This window comes from Convolutriloba macropyga, chromosome 10 (genome assembly GCF_964194025.1).
Source record: "Convolutriloba macropyga chromosome 10, txConMacr16.3, whole genome shotgun sequence".
Lineage (NCBI taxonomy): Eukaryota > Metazoa > Xenacoelomorpha > Acoela > Convolutidae > Convolutriloba > Convolutriloba macropyga.
The window spans coordinates 6,220,269-6,237,261 of NC_134477.1; the positions used below are offsets into that span (position 1 = coordinate 6,220,269).

The window sequence follows — 16,993 nt, forward strand, 5'->3', positions numbered from 1 at the left end:
TAAGAGAGTGTGAACGGTCAGCAACTGGAGTCTTGCTCATTTATTCTTTCAGTTTTAAAATGAAAAATGAGTGCATGCGTCTTGTTTTCTTTATCAATTGGATTCGAACGAAGTTTGAAGCAATTACTGTTAATTTGTTTTTTATGCTAAGGGTTTTGTGCTAGAGCATTCTTTCCATTTCACTTCTTGAGTGACTTTCACACGCTTCACTTTTTAGTATCTATATTCTTAACGTTATTTTTTGACAAATTTTTGAACCTTAACATGACTTGACTCTTAAAGTGACTATTGGCTTTGATATTCTCCTCAGGACTTCAAAACTCCAGAGAAGAATAACTCTACTTTAGATCTCTGAAGTTGTTTTAAAGCTAGCGTTGTTGTTATTATTCGGCTAGAGGTTTTGAATAAAATCAATCAAATATTAGCACGAGCACTTTTCTATTTTCTCTGGTGTTTCAATTTTTGTATTGAAAATCTCTATTTTTTTTTAAAAAAAATTAACTACCTGCTTACAATTTTAATTAATGTTGTTACCTGTCCTTGACCAATAAAGATCTCACGAAGTAACATTTAACTGATTTAAATATTGCAAGATTTTTAATTTGTCTCAAACGAAGTTCGTGGCGCAATTGTATTAGTCCTGTTTTTTATTCGATTTTTCGCTGAGCCGATCCATCTTCTGGCCCTTTTAACTTTTGGACCTTTATATTAGGATAAACAGTTGAAGCCTGGAGGGCATTAAGTGGCTAAGCAGCTCTCGTATAGCCTGAATACTCTATAAGTATGCGATGGGCCGAAACTGTTTTTGAAGACCATTTCACGGTGTTAAGGGCTGCTCTTAATCTTAAAAGTTCGTCCAGTCCTCCCTCCCTCATCGCTTTACCCCCTTCAGAAACGGGATAAACAGGTAGCGCTCGGAGGGCATTAAGTGGCGTAGCAGCTCTCTTAGAGCCTTACGCCTTACTATTCTCGAAGTATTCGATTCACCAAAACTGTTTTGATGAGACAATTTCAAGGTGTAAGGGGTTGTTTACTTAGAAGTGTGATCCCCCCTCAGTCGTTACCCCCAATTTTCCCCATTCATCCTCCAGCCGGCGATTTGAACCACGTCGTCCAGCCATACATCTCCCTCCCCCTCATCGCTTGACCCTTCCTATGGCTAGCATTCCTACGAAGCCACTACAGAAGCTAACCGCTCGCGTAGTTTTATAGCCGTTCGCTCGATGTTAGTCGGTTATGTTAAGTTAGTTAATTAGCTGTGAAACGATCACTCGTTTTTTTTGAATTAGTCATTTGCATCAGTTTGGGTGACAATCATTTGATTAAGTCTCAATAAGCTTTTGAAAAATGATTCGTAAACGAAGAAAGAATTGGAAATCAGATTGGAACACTTTTTGTCTTTGGACTCTATAGTCTGATTTAACTAGGGGCCTGGGAGCAGGTTTTGCGATTATTATCTGCGGACAATTTTTTGTCGAGCCGGTAGTTACGCTGCAATCATGTACAAGTAAACACCAAAATACATAGATTTATTTCAGTTTTGGGATGATCTAAATTTTTGTTCTTTGTTTTAACCATCCTTCCCATTTGATTCGGGAATGGCGGGAAATTTCCGGGAACGGAACCCAGCCAAGAATTCAGGCAAAACTGAAGAGGGTGAAGATTGGAACACAATTAAGCGTTTGAGTGTTATCAAAACAAATGAGTCAATGGACGAGAAATTTGGCTATGAACAGTTTACAGACGGAATAGAACGCGAAGCTTGGCTTGTCAATTTCGAAACCTCTGAAATAGTTGACGAAGACAAGAGACTTGTTTCTGCAATTAGCTATTACTTTATTCTTGCTGATGGAAATCGACTCAAATGCTCGTTACCTTACGCACCCTATTTCTTCATAATTACAAAAGAAGGGTCCGAAACAGAAGTTTCTGCGTATCTGGCTAAGAAGTATGCCGGATTATTAGCCAGTGTTGAAATTGTGATCAAAGAAGATTTGGATTTGCCCAATCATCTGATGGGTTTAACCCGAAAGTTGATCAAGTTGTCCTTTTTGAACACAAATCACATGTCCAAATTGAAGAGCGCTTTGATGCCCATTGTTCGTAAAAATCAAGAAAAGGCAAAAAGTCAAGACGCATATACTGCATTGTTAAGTGACGTTCTCTCAAATCAAGACGCAATAGCAGGCAATAATGGTCATGGTTCAGGAAATACAGCAATGGGTAACAAAAGCGCGGCTGACAAAACTATGGAGCAATCTGAGAACATTCTAGATTTGCGTGAATACGATGTTCCTTTTCATGTTCGCGTTGCGATCGATTTGAACATCTTTGTGGGTAAATGGTACAACGTTAAACACGTTGCGGGAAAAATGCCAGAAATTAACCCGCATCCCACCTTGATTGACTGGCCAGACCCGGTAGTGCTGGCTTTTGACATTGAAACTACAAAACTGCCTCTCAAGTTCCCGGACTCGGCTATTGATCAGATTATGATGATTTCGTACATGGTGGACGGTCAAGGATATTTAATAGTCAATAGAGAAATTGTCAGCGAAGATGTTGAAGATTTCGAATACACTCCGAAACCCGAGTTTGAAGGACCGTTTATTATTTTCAACGTGCCCGACGAGCAGGCTTTGCTGCAGCATTTTTTTGACCATATTCGCGAGGTTCGACCTCACGTCTTTGCAACTTACAACGGTGACTTTTTCGATTGGCCTTTTATTGAGCGCAGAGCTACTGAATACGGCTTAGACATGCATCATGAAATCGGGTTTGCAAAAGATTCTCAGGGCGAATATAAAAGTAGAAACGCAATTCACATGGACTGTCTTTGTTGGGTAAAACGTGACAGTTATCTACCCGTCGGTAGTCAGAATTTGAAAGCGTGCACGAAAGCCAAACTCCGATATGACCCGGTCGAATTAGACCCGGAAGAAATGTGTCAAATGGCGAGAGAAAAACCACAAATCTTGGCTAATTACTCGGTTTCAGATGCTGTTGCAACTTACTATCTGTACATGAAATACGTTCATCCGTTTATTTTTGCTTTGAGTACCATTATTCCGATGAAACCCGACGAAGTTTTGAGAAAGGGTTCTGGGACGTTGTGCGAGGCTTTGTTGATGGTAAAAGCGTTTGAAATCAACATTTTGTTCCCGAATAAACAAATGACAGAGTTGAATAAAATGACAGCAAATGGGCAAGTTTTGGATAATGAGACCTATGTGGGCGGACACGTCGAAGCATTGGAATCCGGAGTTTTCAGAAGCAACATTCCGGTCAAGTTCCGGATGGTTCCAGAAGCTTTTCAAAAGTTGATCTCGACGCTGGACAGCACATTGCAACATGCATTAGTAGATGAAGAAAATATTCCTCTTGAAAATGTGACAAACTACGAAGAGATCAAAACGAGAATCAGGAAGAAGTTGGAAGTGTTGCGAGACTTCCCAAGTCGAATGGAAAATCCAATGATATACCATTTGGACGTAGGAGCAATGTATCCCAATATTATTTTGACCAATCGATTGCAGCCCCCAGCTTTGGTAGATGAAACCATTTGTGCAACTTGTGATTTTAACAAGCCAGGGGCAAAATGTCAACGAAAAATGGCCTGGGTGTGGAGAGGTGACATAATGCCCGCTAGTAGAAACGAGTTTTACAAAGTCCAATACCAGCTTGAAACGGAGAAATTCCCACCCTTGTTTCCTGGAGGGGCGCCTAGGGCGTATCACGAGCTGACACGAGAAGAAAGGGCAGCCGCCGAGAAGAAACGACTCGGCGAATATTGTCGAAAAGCGTACAAAAGAACGAAAGTCACAAAAGAGGAGGTTCGATACTCGACAATTTGTCAGCGGGAAAACTCATTCTATGTTGATACTGTTCGAGCATTCCGTGATCGACGGTACGAATTCAAAGGTTTGACAAAAGTGTGGAAAAAGAAATTAACCGAAGCTTTGGCGTCAGGTGACATGGAAGCAATTAGAAGTGCGAAAAGTAAAGAAATCTTGTACGATTCTCTCCAACTTGCTCACAAATGTATTTTGAACTCATTCTACGGTTACGTAATGAGGAAAGGATCACGCTGGTTTTCCATGGAAATGGCAGGAATTGTCTGTCACACAGGTGCTAACATAATCAAGCAAGCCAGAGAATTGGTCGAACAGATTGGACGACCTTTAGAACTGGACACAGATGGTATTTGGTGTATTTTACCCGCCAGTTTTCCAGAAAATTGTGTTTTCACGACTAATGATCCGAAAAAACCCTCGGTGACTGTGTCGTATCCAGGAGCAATGTTGAACGTATTGGTACAAAAGAACTTCACAAACAACCAGTATCATGACAGGGTTGCGCCGGACATCCCTGAGTATACGATTCGCAGCGAAAATTCAATCTTCTTTGAAGTTGATGGACCCTATCTGGCTATGATTTTACCCGCTTCAAAAGAGGAAGGAAAGAAGTTGAAGAAACGATATGTTGTTTTCAACGATGATGGCTCGATTGCAGAACTGAAAGGGTTCGAAGTGAAACGAAGAGGAGAGTTGCAGTTGATTAAAAACTTTCAGAGCTCAGTTTTTGATGCTTTTTTAAACGGAACCACATTGGACGATGCGTACGAACACGCGGCTAAAGTTGCCAATTACTGGTTAGATGTTCTGTACAGCCGAGCGGCAAACATGCCTGACTCCGAACTGTTCGACTTGATTGCGGAAAACAGATTCATGTCAAAATCTTTGTCAGAATATGAAGGCCAGAAATCGACTTCGATCAGTACAGCAAAACGACTGGCAGAGTTCCTTGGAGACCAAATGGTGAAAGAAGCAGGTTTGGCTTGTAAGTTCGTCATTTCTAGAAAGCCAGAAAACGCACCTGTGACAGAACGGGCAGTTCCGCTGGCCATATTTCAATCAGACCCAGCTGTCCGATCGTTTTACCTGAAAAAGTGGCTGAAATCTCCAGGCTTGAACGAGTTTGATATTAGAGAAGTGTTGGACTGGGAGTATTACATTGAAAGGTTCTCAAGTTGTATCCAGAAAATCATTACGATTCCAGCGGCGCTGCAAGGGTTGACCAACCCTGTACCCAGAGTTGCCCATCCGGACTGGTTACAAAAACGGTTAATTGAAAAATTGGATTATAATAAACAGAAACGAATCAGTGAGATTTTCATGCCTTCAATTAACGGAAACGATTCGGGCAGTAGTTTGTCGGGATCCAAGATCAGTGGTGTTAAAGACATCGAGAACCTTGCAGGAAGTTCTAAACCATCGGTTCCAGTTATAAGGGTTTCCAAGAAACGCAAACTGGAACTGGAAAATTTGGAGGCTTTGAAAAAACCCTGGCGTGAGGTGCTGGGCAATCCTCCAGACATGGGAAGCACTAAGGAGAGTTTGCAGGCATGGATTCAGTTCCACAAAAAGAAATGGGCGCATCAAATTAAACAACGGAAGAATAGAGAGCTAGTGGAGAAAACCAGCAAGCGCCAAAAGGCTGCAGATATTGATTCATCGCCAAATATTAGTGGTGCCCGAGGTCCAAGTTTGAGTGGGGGTTTGAATAATTTTGTAAGGAAAACTCAAACTAATTTAATGAACACTCATTGGCAAATAATTCAAATTTCGAAAACGGCGTCCCCTGGTCTATTTAAGGCCTGGACCTTAGTTGGGCAGGATTTGCACTGTTTGAAAATTTCGGTTCCACGAATTTTCTACATCAACATGAAGAAGCCAAAGGAGCAAGAGCGCGGTCATATTTGGAAAAGGACACAAAAATATTTGCCCAGAGCGCACCCGACGTTTAACTTGTACCAATATTGCGTCCCGGAACAAAATTTTATCGAACATGCGGCTGAACTACAAGTGGATTTTACATCGCCCAACGTTGAGGGTGTTTACGAGCTTTCAGTCCCACTCGAATTTAGATTCCTTGTTAATATCGGATGTGTTTGCGTGATAAACAAGCACGTTGTCAAAACCCTAATTGGTCGCGACACGGAATATTTTGACATGCAAGAATTAACTGAAAAGACATTAGCTGATGTTTCTTACCTCGAAGAAGAGAATGTGACGCTCTTGAAAAAACTGTTTTTGTATCAATTTTTGGTATCTGGCCGAGGTGTAACCGCCTTGTTTGGAACTCACATGCCGAAAGCGTATCTGTTCATAATTGATCCCTCAGCAACTAACTCGATTCCCAATTTGAACTCAATGTATGCGACTGAGTGGAATTTGAAAAAGAACAAAGAGGATGTAGCAAATAGTTCGATGATTCCGCCAGGTGGAGTAACGTTCGAATCCACCGTCTGCAAAGACCCCGAAGTTGTTAATAAAGCCCTAACTAAGTTACTGCAAAACTACAAGAGTGAAAAACGAGGTCCAACTATAATATGCTATCAGGCTAACTCGTTCAAATTGTTCAACAAAGTCGCAGTTCTGCACAATGACTTTCCAACTATTGATTTGACGGTTGAAGATCCGCCAAATTTGTTGAGTGGGCTTGAATGGCAGAAAATGGCGTGTCGATGGTCTATCAAGCATTATTTGAACTTTTTGCTGAGATACAACAGTTTAGTGGACCACTGTAGATATTTGCACATACCTATTGGCAACATGCCAAGCGACGATGTTTTCAATTTTGGAGCCGATTTGTTCTATGCCAGGCAATTGAGGAAACATAACCACTTAATGTGGCTGTCCAAAACGGACCGGCCGGACTTTGGAGGAAAAGAGGCGGATGATCACCGGTTAGCCAGCAACGCTTTCGATTCCCACCGAAGCGTGGAAGTTATAGACAGCGGACTTTTCAAAGGAGTTTGCGTTGAGATTGAAATTTGCAGTTTGCCGATCGCAACGATTGTTCAGTCGCATCATGTAAACGATATGGAGGGCGGTGCCGCTGATTCGATTAGTTTCAATTTGTTGCCTCAACAAAGCATAGAAGAAATGATTAGTTCAGGTTCTGGTTCTGATCAATCGCTTAGTGTCGCAAGTTACGACAGCAGTGTGTTGTGTACTTACGCATTCAGAGTTATGAAGAGTATGGTGCATAGTTGGCTAAAGGAAGTGTCTGTTTATCGGAATCCATGGGCGGATTTGCAATTAGTCCACTTGTACAGGTGGCTTACGAGTCCGTCTGCGTACCTGCATGATCCTGCTCTGACCAAGATTGTGGCTATGATGATGCAAAAAGTGCTCATTCAATTGGTGGCCGAGTTCAAAAGGTGTGTTGTTTTATCTTTCTCGTTAATTATAGAAGTATGGTCAGTCCCAAAAAGTTGAAATAGAAGCGAATGTACTAAAAAACAATAAACATGAAACTGAGCATAATATTGACGCGAGGAAGAACCGTTGGCACGTTCTTCTAAAACTGAAAAGGGGTTTATTTGTACCTAAATTTTGTATCCGAGTGATACGGAATGAAGTTCTGCTTGTGTATTGCTAAATCAAATTGACATCAAATTTGCAATGATTTTCTGTGATTTTTTTTTCTAATTGCAAACATAACTGAAGTTCTGATATTTTCAGTCATTGTTTTTTTTTACTTGCCCTCAATTTGAAGCTTGCGCAACTAATCATTTATTTATCAGATAAATTGTTAATGGAATTCTTATGTTGAGATTGGAAACTTTAAAAGGTTTTTTGTCGGTCGAACCCATAACTTTTTTCACCATTCAAAAGCATGATAGACAACCGGAAATTAAGTAGTCATTAGGTTTGCAAATTTTGAGCAAACCTTGTCAAAATAAGTGTCATTTAGTGTCTTCAACTTATAACAGGTGTCTATAAACTTTTTTGTCTTTAAACACTGTTTTTGCATGTGAACCTAGTGTGTCGACTAGCATTGGTGTTCCTCGTCAAAATTGCGCCGTCCACTGGTCACAAAAATTCGACTGTTTAGCATCAAAACACCCAAAACGAAAAAAAAATTCTGAAAATTTTCGAATACTCAGCTTCGACAACAATGGCTTAACTTTCCAACTTTTATTTTTAGAAATTGAGCCATTTTTGTTGAAGCTGAGTGTTTGAAAATGTTAAAAAATAACTTTCTCAGGAGTTTTGTTTGTTTTTAATTTTGTTATTGTAGGCTCATGTATCCAGTGAATCTGCATTATTGGGTATTTTTCCAGAAGTTTCGGCTAACCCTTGCTTTTTTCACATGTACAAATTTTTTACCGTCCTTCTAGATCAAATGTCTAACTGAACCATATTCGAATTTTTCCGTTCAGTTTGTTGTGGAATAGGATTTTTTTCTATTTTGCCGTTTGTTTGATCCGAATTGAGGTCAAAACTTTTCAGATCAAAACAAAAGTCAGAGGAACGCCTCAAGTATACTCATTTTTCAACATATCGGTTTAAATGCTTCAAGGCCATTGATATTTGCGATTTAAAATAGTTGATCTTTAAGAGGTGTGCTGTGAAACTTTTTAAACGTTTTTTTTTGCTGCTTGATTTGCTTTGCAAGTTATTCAATCGTAATTAAAGTTCTCCTTCGTTTTAATTGAATTCATTTAATAAAAAAAAGTTGACATCAGAATAAGAAAATGATTTGAGCACTTCCTTGATGTTTTCAAGTTTGAACTGTTGACTCATTTCAAAGATGAGCAGAATATGTCCAGGTTGACGGAAGCAGATCAGTTTCGTCGATTTGTTTTAAAGCACCTGCTTATATGTCAAGTCATTTTTCCATAAATAAGTTTTTGTTTATTTTTGAAGTTTGCTATTAAGGTTTAATCTGTTTTAGAGAACACTGGATCAAAATGTTGGCATCATTATCAAACATCAATGTTACAATTTTCTCTATGTGTCCATATTTTTTGAAAATTCATATCTGGGCTCTCTGTTTTTTAATTCATATAACATTCCGATCACGTTTTTCGTTTTACATAAGCCACGACTTGTGTCAGACGTCGCGTCTGACTTCTGACTTACCCCACTCACTGTTTCAAGTGTATGGGTTTTAATATCTGTCACTCATTGAACTACGCAGTGTAGTGAATACAGTCCAGGTCAAAAAAGCGAAATCAAAAGAAACGAGATAAACCGATAAAATGCAGTCTTCGAGTCAGTGCATTAGGTTATCAACGATTATCGATTTTATGGTAAACGTCGATGTTATTTTTTAGCGTCGATTTTATGCTAAAGCATTTGAATTGATTGTTAAATTTATTGAATTTGCCAGATTTATTCAACTTATTTTTAGCGGCTCCTAATAAGTCACTTGAGCTCTATGGATAATCTGTGTTTCTTTTATCTTGAACCTAGCACCAGATGAGGCTTTCAATTATTAAATATTACCGTATTCTATTTCCTGACATTATTCTTTATTTTCGTATGTTTTAGGCTAGGTGCGGAAATAATATACGCTTCATTCAACAAGTTGATCATCAACACAACCAAACACTCAATAGACGATGCCCACACATACATCAATTTCATCACAGAGAACATCAGGTCACGTGACCTCTTCCACATTCTGGACTTCAAACCTAACAAGTTCTGGAACATTCTCATGTTTATGGACTCTTGCAATTTCGGTGGGATAATTTGTACACAATCAGAATCAAAAGAAAACGAAATACCGGAAAATGTGGACAATCAGAATGAAGTAGTAGAATTAACTGAACAAGAAGGGGAAAAAGAACTTGTAAATGAAGTCACTGAAATTGACAAAGACGGTGAAAGTAATGCGACCTCGACCAATCAGATCTCAGAAAATACTGGAGAAGTAGCCAATCAGAATACAGATAAGCCAGACATTTCTGCGAACGCCGAAGCTGAACAAAATGATAATTTGGAAATTGACGCCAATTGGAACCTAATGTACTATTTACCAGTTGAAGATGATTTGCAGCAGCAGTTTACACTCATAATGGCCAACTATTTAGTTCTACTTTTGAAGAAAATTGAGCAATTGCGAGCAGATGGAACGATGGCTACAGAAACTGTCATAGTCGAAGGCGCCGATGGTAAAGAAGTGATGTCCAGTTTCGAGTCAAATTTACGCGATTTTTGCCGACGTTTGATTTCAAACGACATAACCCAGAAAATAGTTGGTGTAGTGCATGGTTTGCAAATGAAGCGGCAGAAATTTGAGTTCAACGAAGTACAAAATGAAGATAAATTCCCAGTATTGCCCGGGTCTTACCTCAAATTCAAAAACCCAGAACTTGAATTTATCAAGTCTGTTTGCCATGTTTTAAGTCTGGATTCGAGCGTGACTATGCAGGTCGAACAAATGAAGAAAACTGTTTTGAGAATCATAAATGTCGGCGAGTTTTCAGACGCTGCAGATTTTCAAAGTCCTTCGCTTTCCTTCATTTTGCGAGAAGTTATTTGCAGAGAGTGTAACTATTGTCGAGATGTTGACTTATGTCGAGACGTAACCCTTGATTTCGAAGGCGAAGAATTGGGAAGTTGGAAATGTACGGAATGCTCCTTGAATTACGATTTAGACGAGATCGAAATGAGTTTAGTAAACGAAGTTCAAAAACTAAGTCTAGCGTTTGTATTACAGGATTTATCGTGTGTGAAATGTAAAAACATTAAACAATTGAATATGAAACGAACGTGCGAGTGTTCTGGTAATTTTACCTATTTGATGAAAAGGGATAAATTTTCCCAGCAGTTGATGACTCTGTGGAATATTGCCAAGTATTACAAAATGGAGTATTTGAAGGAAACCGTTCAATGGACCAGGGGGTCAAAACTGAAATGATAGACTATCTGAAATCGAAATTGCTCATTTTGAAACTATTTGTTTGATTTGAATTATTGGTCGAGAAAAACAGACAAAAATACTTTGAGTCGATTAGTGGTTTTATCAACTAACGTTTTGTTTTCGAGTTTCTGTGCTTGCGCTAATATTTTTTTTGCATTTGTGAATTTTGACTGATATTGAATTCAAATATTTTTGAACACGCTTCCTTCTGAAAAATGTAGCTGTTCGAATTAAGCAGTTAAATCAATTGAAATTCAATTTTTGCTCAAGTACGCCTATTTTTTCAAGTCAAAACAGTTCCAAATAGCTTTCAAATTAATTGTGCATTGAGTTGCAATTGTTTCATGATGTTTTTCTTTGCGGTGTAGCACACTGTGTTGTTTGCAGTTTCCGTGATCAACATACGATTGTTACTCTTTCATTCTCAATTTTTCTTTCTAATTTGGTCCCGCATCTGCTGAATGGCGCCAAGCATACATTAAATCCTTCAAGTTTTGCTAAATTGTAATAAACCATCTAAAACTATGGTATGAAAACAGCAAATACTGGTTTAAAAGCCAGATTTTTAAGTAACGGTTTCTTGTTCACCTCATCTTGTTTCTTTTTAGTTGTTCTTGAACGAAGTTTGAAGCAGTTGTTGTAAACGTTGGTTTAGAAGTTGTGGTTCATAAAAGTGTTAAGAAATTGATTTGAGAACAGTTTAAATCAAATGTTTTGGTAATAAAAATAAAGTTATGGCTTCCTTGTTTACTATTTTTGCTTTTCATGTTAAAGAAACCCAGTGCCATGTTTTTGTTTTTGGAGTAATTTATTGCTTATATCTATTTAGGGTGCTACTCATTATGAGGTGTCAGTTGACGCGGAGACTTTTTTCCGAAAAAAATCAATTCCTCAAATTTTGAAGTATTACAAATTGAACTATCTGATAAATCATGCCGATGATTGGAACTGTTCATTGCTAGATGCATGAGGCAACGAATTTAGACAAATTATGTGAATGTGGCTCAAAATGCTGCTGAAGTCTATTGTAGATACTACTACACAGTTTTTATTTGGCAGCCGGGGATTTTGTTACTTACTCTAATAAATATAAGAACCTTGTGTTTGTTAAATTTTTTCATTTTAAATTTCAATGATTCATCGATTCATAGATTTCAATGATTTCAATGATTCATAAATTTCAATGATTCATAGCCTAATTGTTGTGATAAACTTATTAAATAGAGTAGAACATGAGCACTGATTCAAATGTTGATTTGATTTGGGGAGATGAAAACAACACACCCATCAACCGCCCAGATAAAAAAAGACCCTGCACCGAAGTAAGCCCAGAGAGCGATGCAGGAAAAAATCTTCGCGAATTAGTGCAATCAAGCATCGCGGACTCACTGAAAAACAGTATTCCCGACGTGGTGGAAGCCGTATCTATCAAATTGAAAGCCACCATCGAAGAAATCGTCAAGCAAGCAGTGTCTAAGATAGAAGATGAAATTTTGCAAACAGTTCGGCGGGAGTTTAGCGATGAAGTTGAGAAGCTCAATGTTAAGGCACTATCTGAAACAGAACTGCTAGAATCTTACAATCGACGTGAAAATGTCAATTACTGGAGTAGCTGAAAAAACTTTCACTACACACGACGGCAAACTGATTCCGGAGCGAACTGAAACAACAAATGAAAACTGTTCTTGATATATCGACTTGTTTAGAAGCAGGACTGCAGCTGTCTGACATCTCAATAGCTCATCGCCTACCATCCAGATTTAGTAGTTCAGCAAAACCAATAATTGTGCGTTTTTCGAGGCGTGTTGCGAAAATAGAGCTGCTGAGAAGGAAGGAGGAACTGAAATCTATTCCTGAGCTGAGCCATATTCGGATATCTGAAGACATAACAAAAGCAAGACTCAATTTCCTTCAAATGATGCGACAAGATCAACGTATCGATTTTTGCTGGACCAAAGAAGGCACTATTAATTACGTCTGGAAAGAAAATCATATGATATATAAGATAAATGGGCTATATCAAGGTGCTATTGATTTACAGTACTCTTTGAATGATGTTAAAAGCTGCTTCGGCGAGGGGGCTGCTTTTTTACCACCACTAAATTAAAACTAAATGAATCCAAAGTAATTGAAAGCAATTTTGATACTGCGGTAAAGCATGTGTCTGTCCTCCACGTGAATGTGTGCGCTCTTTAAACAAAAACTATCAGGAATTGGAAGCACTTATAACAAGTCTTGAGTCACCACCTGAACTTTTGTGTCTTACAGAGACATGGCTCTCCGACTCTGAAGAGTCTGAAAACTATCTTGTTTGTGGATATAAAAGATACTGCGTAAAAAACCGCGCTCACACTGGTGGCGGTGTTTTGATCCAGATGCGGGACAATTTGACTACTAAGAGAAATACCAACAAAATTTGAAGAAGCATTGTTTTTAGAAGTTGAAATCAACAGTTATAAGTTCAAAGTACTCACAATTTGCTGCTCCCAGAGTCAACAAACTTGAGTTTGTTGACACGTTAGATGTTTTTCTGGAATCTTTTAGTGAGTCTATTGATCCCATTGTAATTTGTGGCAATACAAATATTGACATCCTTAAGGAAAATAATCTAACAAAGAATTACTACCCACTAGAGTTGTTGACAACTCTTCAACGTGTCTTGATCATTTCGTTTTCCAAAATATTAAACTACCTGAATTCTTCGTAATCGATCACAATAATTTTACAGATCATTATCCGATTCATATTAAATGGTACTACGGATCGGTGAATCGTAAACTAACAAAAAAAATATAGACACAAGTTTTTTGAAATGCAATATAAAAATACAAGAATTTTCCCATCAATTCTGTATGGAAATACAATCCTTGTGGGAGTTAATAAACGGTGACATTGAATCATCCTATGAATTTTTTGAAAATACTTTCCTGAAAACCTTAAATAAATTTGCACCAATCAGGACTGGCAATGTTAATCAAATTAAGCAAATTCCTTGGTTATCAAACAGTATCAAAAACTTGAATCATCCCAACTTGAAGCTGACTCAAATACTTTTAAATATCTAAGGGCCAAATTAAATGCCCTGATTACTAAGACCAAGCGAAATTATTACAGAGATAAATTTAATCAAAGTATTGGAGACTCAAGACAAGTGTATAAATTATTAAACGATATAAGAGGTATCAATAATAAATATGAAATAGATCCCAAGCTGAAAGACTCAAACGACACTGACCTAACAGCGAATGAAATTATTGAAAAATTCAACATGCACTTTACGAATATTGGCTGTGAGATTCAAAAGAACGTTCAAAATAGTGAATTAAAAACATTTGCGTCTGAAAATCAGTCCATGTTTTTATTTAAAGTCACAGAAAAAGAAATTTCTGATCTCATTAATTCGATTGATAACAAAAATAGCTCAGACGATAATTTCATAAGCAATGTAATAGTAAAGACGTTTAACCGAGAACTATCACCTGTCCTTGCTGCTCTTGTTAACCAATCCTTCAAACAAGGTAAATTTCCTTCCAATTTGTCGCGTGCAAAAGTTTTTCCGTTGTTTAAAAGTGGCTGTAAATCTGATATCAACATTTATCGACCTATATCGTTATTGAATTTATTCAGTAAAGTTTTTGAGAAGGCAATGTATAGAAGAGTATACAACTATTTTGAAAAATTTGGATTATTTTATTGCAAACAGTATGGATTTAGAGCAAAGCACAGTACGATTCACGCGGTAGCTTGCATTACCGAAAAATGTAGATATAACTATAAAAGAGAAGTAGTAACTTTCTTTCTTGATCTGAAAAAAGCCTTTGATACGGTAGACCATGATATTCTGCTACGTAAATTAGAATGTTAAGGAGTTAGAGGACCATGTTACAATTGGTTCAGGTCATATCTTAGTGATGGAAAACAACGGGTGGAAGCTTGTGGCATGTCATCAAGATGGCTTCCGATTAAATGTGGGGTACCGCAGGGCTCAATTTTAGGTCCCTTATTATATATAAATGACCTTCCATATGTTTGTAACAGCTCTGAAGTCTACTTGTTTGCAGATGATACAAATGTAACATCATGTGCCTGCCTCCGAAATGATATTGAGGAGGACCTAAGTAGAATAAGTCATTGGCTAAATGCTAATAAGTTAGCGCTAAACTTAGACAAAACAGTTCAAATGACTTTTGGTAAAAGTGCTTCTAATCCTAGTACAATGTTTGCGTTTAATAATGTTGTTGTTAAAAATAATTCATCGTGTAAAAATCTTGGTGTTTTTATTGATACAAAGCTCTGCTTTCAGACCCATACAACAAAACTTATCGGAAAGTTATCTAGGCATTGTGGCATTATATCGAAGCTTAGGCCTTATACCCCAACAAAACTACTTCTAAGATATTATCGTAGTAATATTAATCCTGTTTTACAGTATGGAGTACTAATTTACGGGTGCTGCAGCTACAGCTCACTTACACCTTTGTTCCTGCTACAAAAGAAAATTCTCAAATTCATCTACTTCCGAAAACGAACCGACAGTAGTGAAGATATATTCGCTGATAATAAAATTCTCTCTGTGTATGAACTACATATTTATGAATTGATAAAATTTGTCCTAAATTCTATCAACAATTTCCATTCAGATGAGTGTTTAAATAGTTTGTTTACTTTTCAGAATTTCTCTTCAACACTCTCTTCTTGTTTAAATTTGCTTAAAGTGCCATCGTTCAAAACAAAAATTCAACGTTCATCTATTCAATATCGTTCAACTATTTTGTATAATGAATTAAGAAAGGTTGATATAATGCCTGACTTGATCGGTTGCTCGTATAAGGAAGTGAATGATTTTTATCATACTTTCAGAACTGCTTTCCTTTTTAGTAACTTTGAATTAGTACGGTATGTATTAAGTTTTTGAGCTGCGGGTAATTTTTTGTGACTTCTACTTATTCCTGACCTTGCTGCTTGTGCTCAATCAGATGGTCCATGACCGGTTGGCTTCACTAGTTGAATCGAGAGGCTCATTCCACCGTCAGTAGAGGCAAGGTCGCTAAGGGAGTAAGTAGGGGATCAATCGTAAAATCTCGCAGGCCTAGTATTTAAGTTCCGATTTTTTAAAAGCTTTTAAAATTTTCAAATTTTAAAATTAAGCTTTAGACTGCATTAATGTATGTAGGATACCACATTTTTCTGTTAACATGTAGCAACCCATGACCGACGACAGAAAGCAAGCAGAGTTTTTTTCTACAGTCGCATTTCATTTTGTGAAATCCTTGTTTACGTTTGTTTCGACTACAGTTTAACTTTTCATTCCAATTAATTCTAATGTGAGGTTTTGTTTTTCATCAATCCTGGGCAGGTCAGTGTAGACCATCTGGTCTTGTTATCTGTCCTCTTCTTGTTATCTTGTTACAGTTTGTATAGTGCCAGTCAGTCCTTCTTATCTATCTAATTTTGTGTTAAATTTTGAAAATTGCTGAGCTTATTTAAATTTATAATTTTCAATTATGCTTGAAGAAATTAATTCTTTCTTTCTTTCATCAAGGTGCGGTTTCTCTACGTTAGCTTTTTTCTGCAAAATCAGACATTTTTTTGTAACCTGCTGGCTTGTGAACGCTCAACAAAAAAATTTGAGTTTTGCATTTTTTAATCGCTGATAAAAATCAATTTTTTGCCTTAAATTGAGAGAATTGAGAAGTAATGTTGAAGTATATCTTTATATTAACCAGGCCATTTTCATTTTTTAATGGTTTTTCTGGCGACGGACTCATTAAAGCAAACTGACCCATACTTAGATCAGATTGAGAGATAAGTTGGAAGCCTTGCAGCAATTAGCTGCAAAGCCAAAGGTCTAAATTTTTAGGTCTTTTTTCTTGCATTGCAATTTTAAGACGCTTGGTTTGTGGAGCAATCGGAGTTACGCTGCAAAACAGACACGAAAACAAGCAAATTTGCTTGAATTTAACGGGGTTTTCCACGTCGCATTAGAGTTGTAAGTGAGCAACCCTACACATTTGTCCACTATTGTGTTTTTGAGCTATTGTCGAACAAAAACAGCTAACAAAGTTTCAAGTAAGCAGGAATCAAAGAAAAACTAATTGATTTTTAAATAGACAAATTTTCTTCGTTTTACTAATTGCGGATTAAAAAACGCAAATTGCTAGCTTGATTTGTTTTTATGATGATTGACATTTGCCTTTCCGACGCTAATTGATTTTGAAAAAGACCGTGTAAAGCAGTGATATAAAGCGTGGAAAAATGTGACGAGGTATTG

General features: G+C 37.5%; 1 protein-coding gene across 1 annotated transcript; it reads left to right on the top strand.

Moving 5' to 3' along the window:
- Positions 1 to 1,534: 1,534 nt before the first annotated feature.
- Positions 1,535 to 10,921, top strand: LOC142348430 (DNA polymerase epsilon catalytic subunit A-like). Its single transcript, XM_075399789.1, has 2 exons — positions 1,535 to 7,225; positions 9,345 to 10,921. The coding sequence occupies exons 1-2, from the start codon at positions 1,599 to 1,601 to the stop codon at positions 10,717 to 10,719; spliced, it is 7,002 nt and encodes a 2,333-aa protein (XP_075255904.1). The 5' UTR covers positions 1,535 to 1,598; the 3' UTR covers positions 10,720 to 10,921.
- The last annotated feature ends 6,072 nt before the right edge of the window (positions 10,922 to 16,993 follow it).

Excerpts from the sequence above, each read along its gene's own strand:
- LOC142348430 (XM_075399789.1), top strand. The coding sequence starts at position 1,599 with ATGGCGGGAAATTTCCGGGAACGGAACCCAGCCAAGAATTCAGGCAAA. Across the intron at positions 7,226-9,344 it reads TTGGTGGCCGAGTTCAAAAG|GCTAGGTGCGGAAATAATAT; the intron begins GTGTGTTGTTTT and ends CGTATGTTTTAG.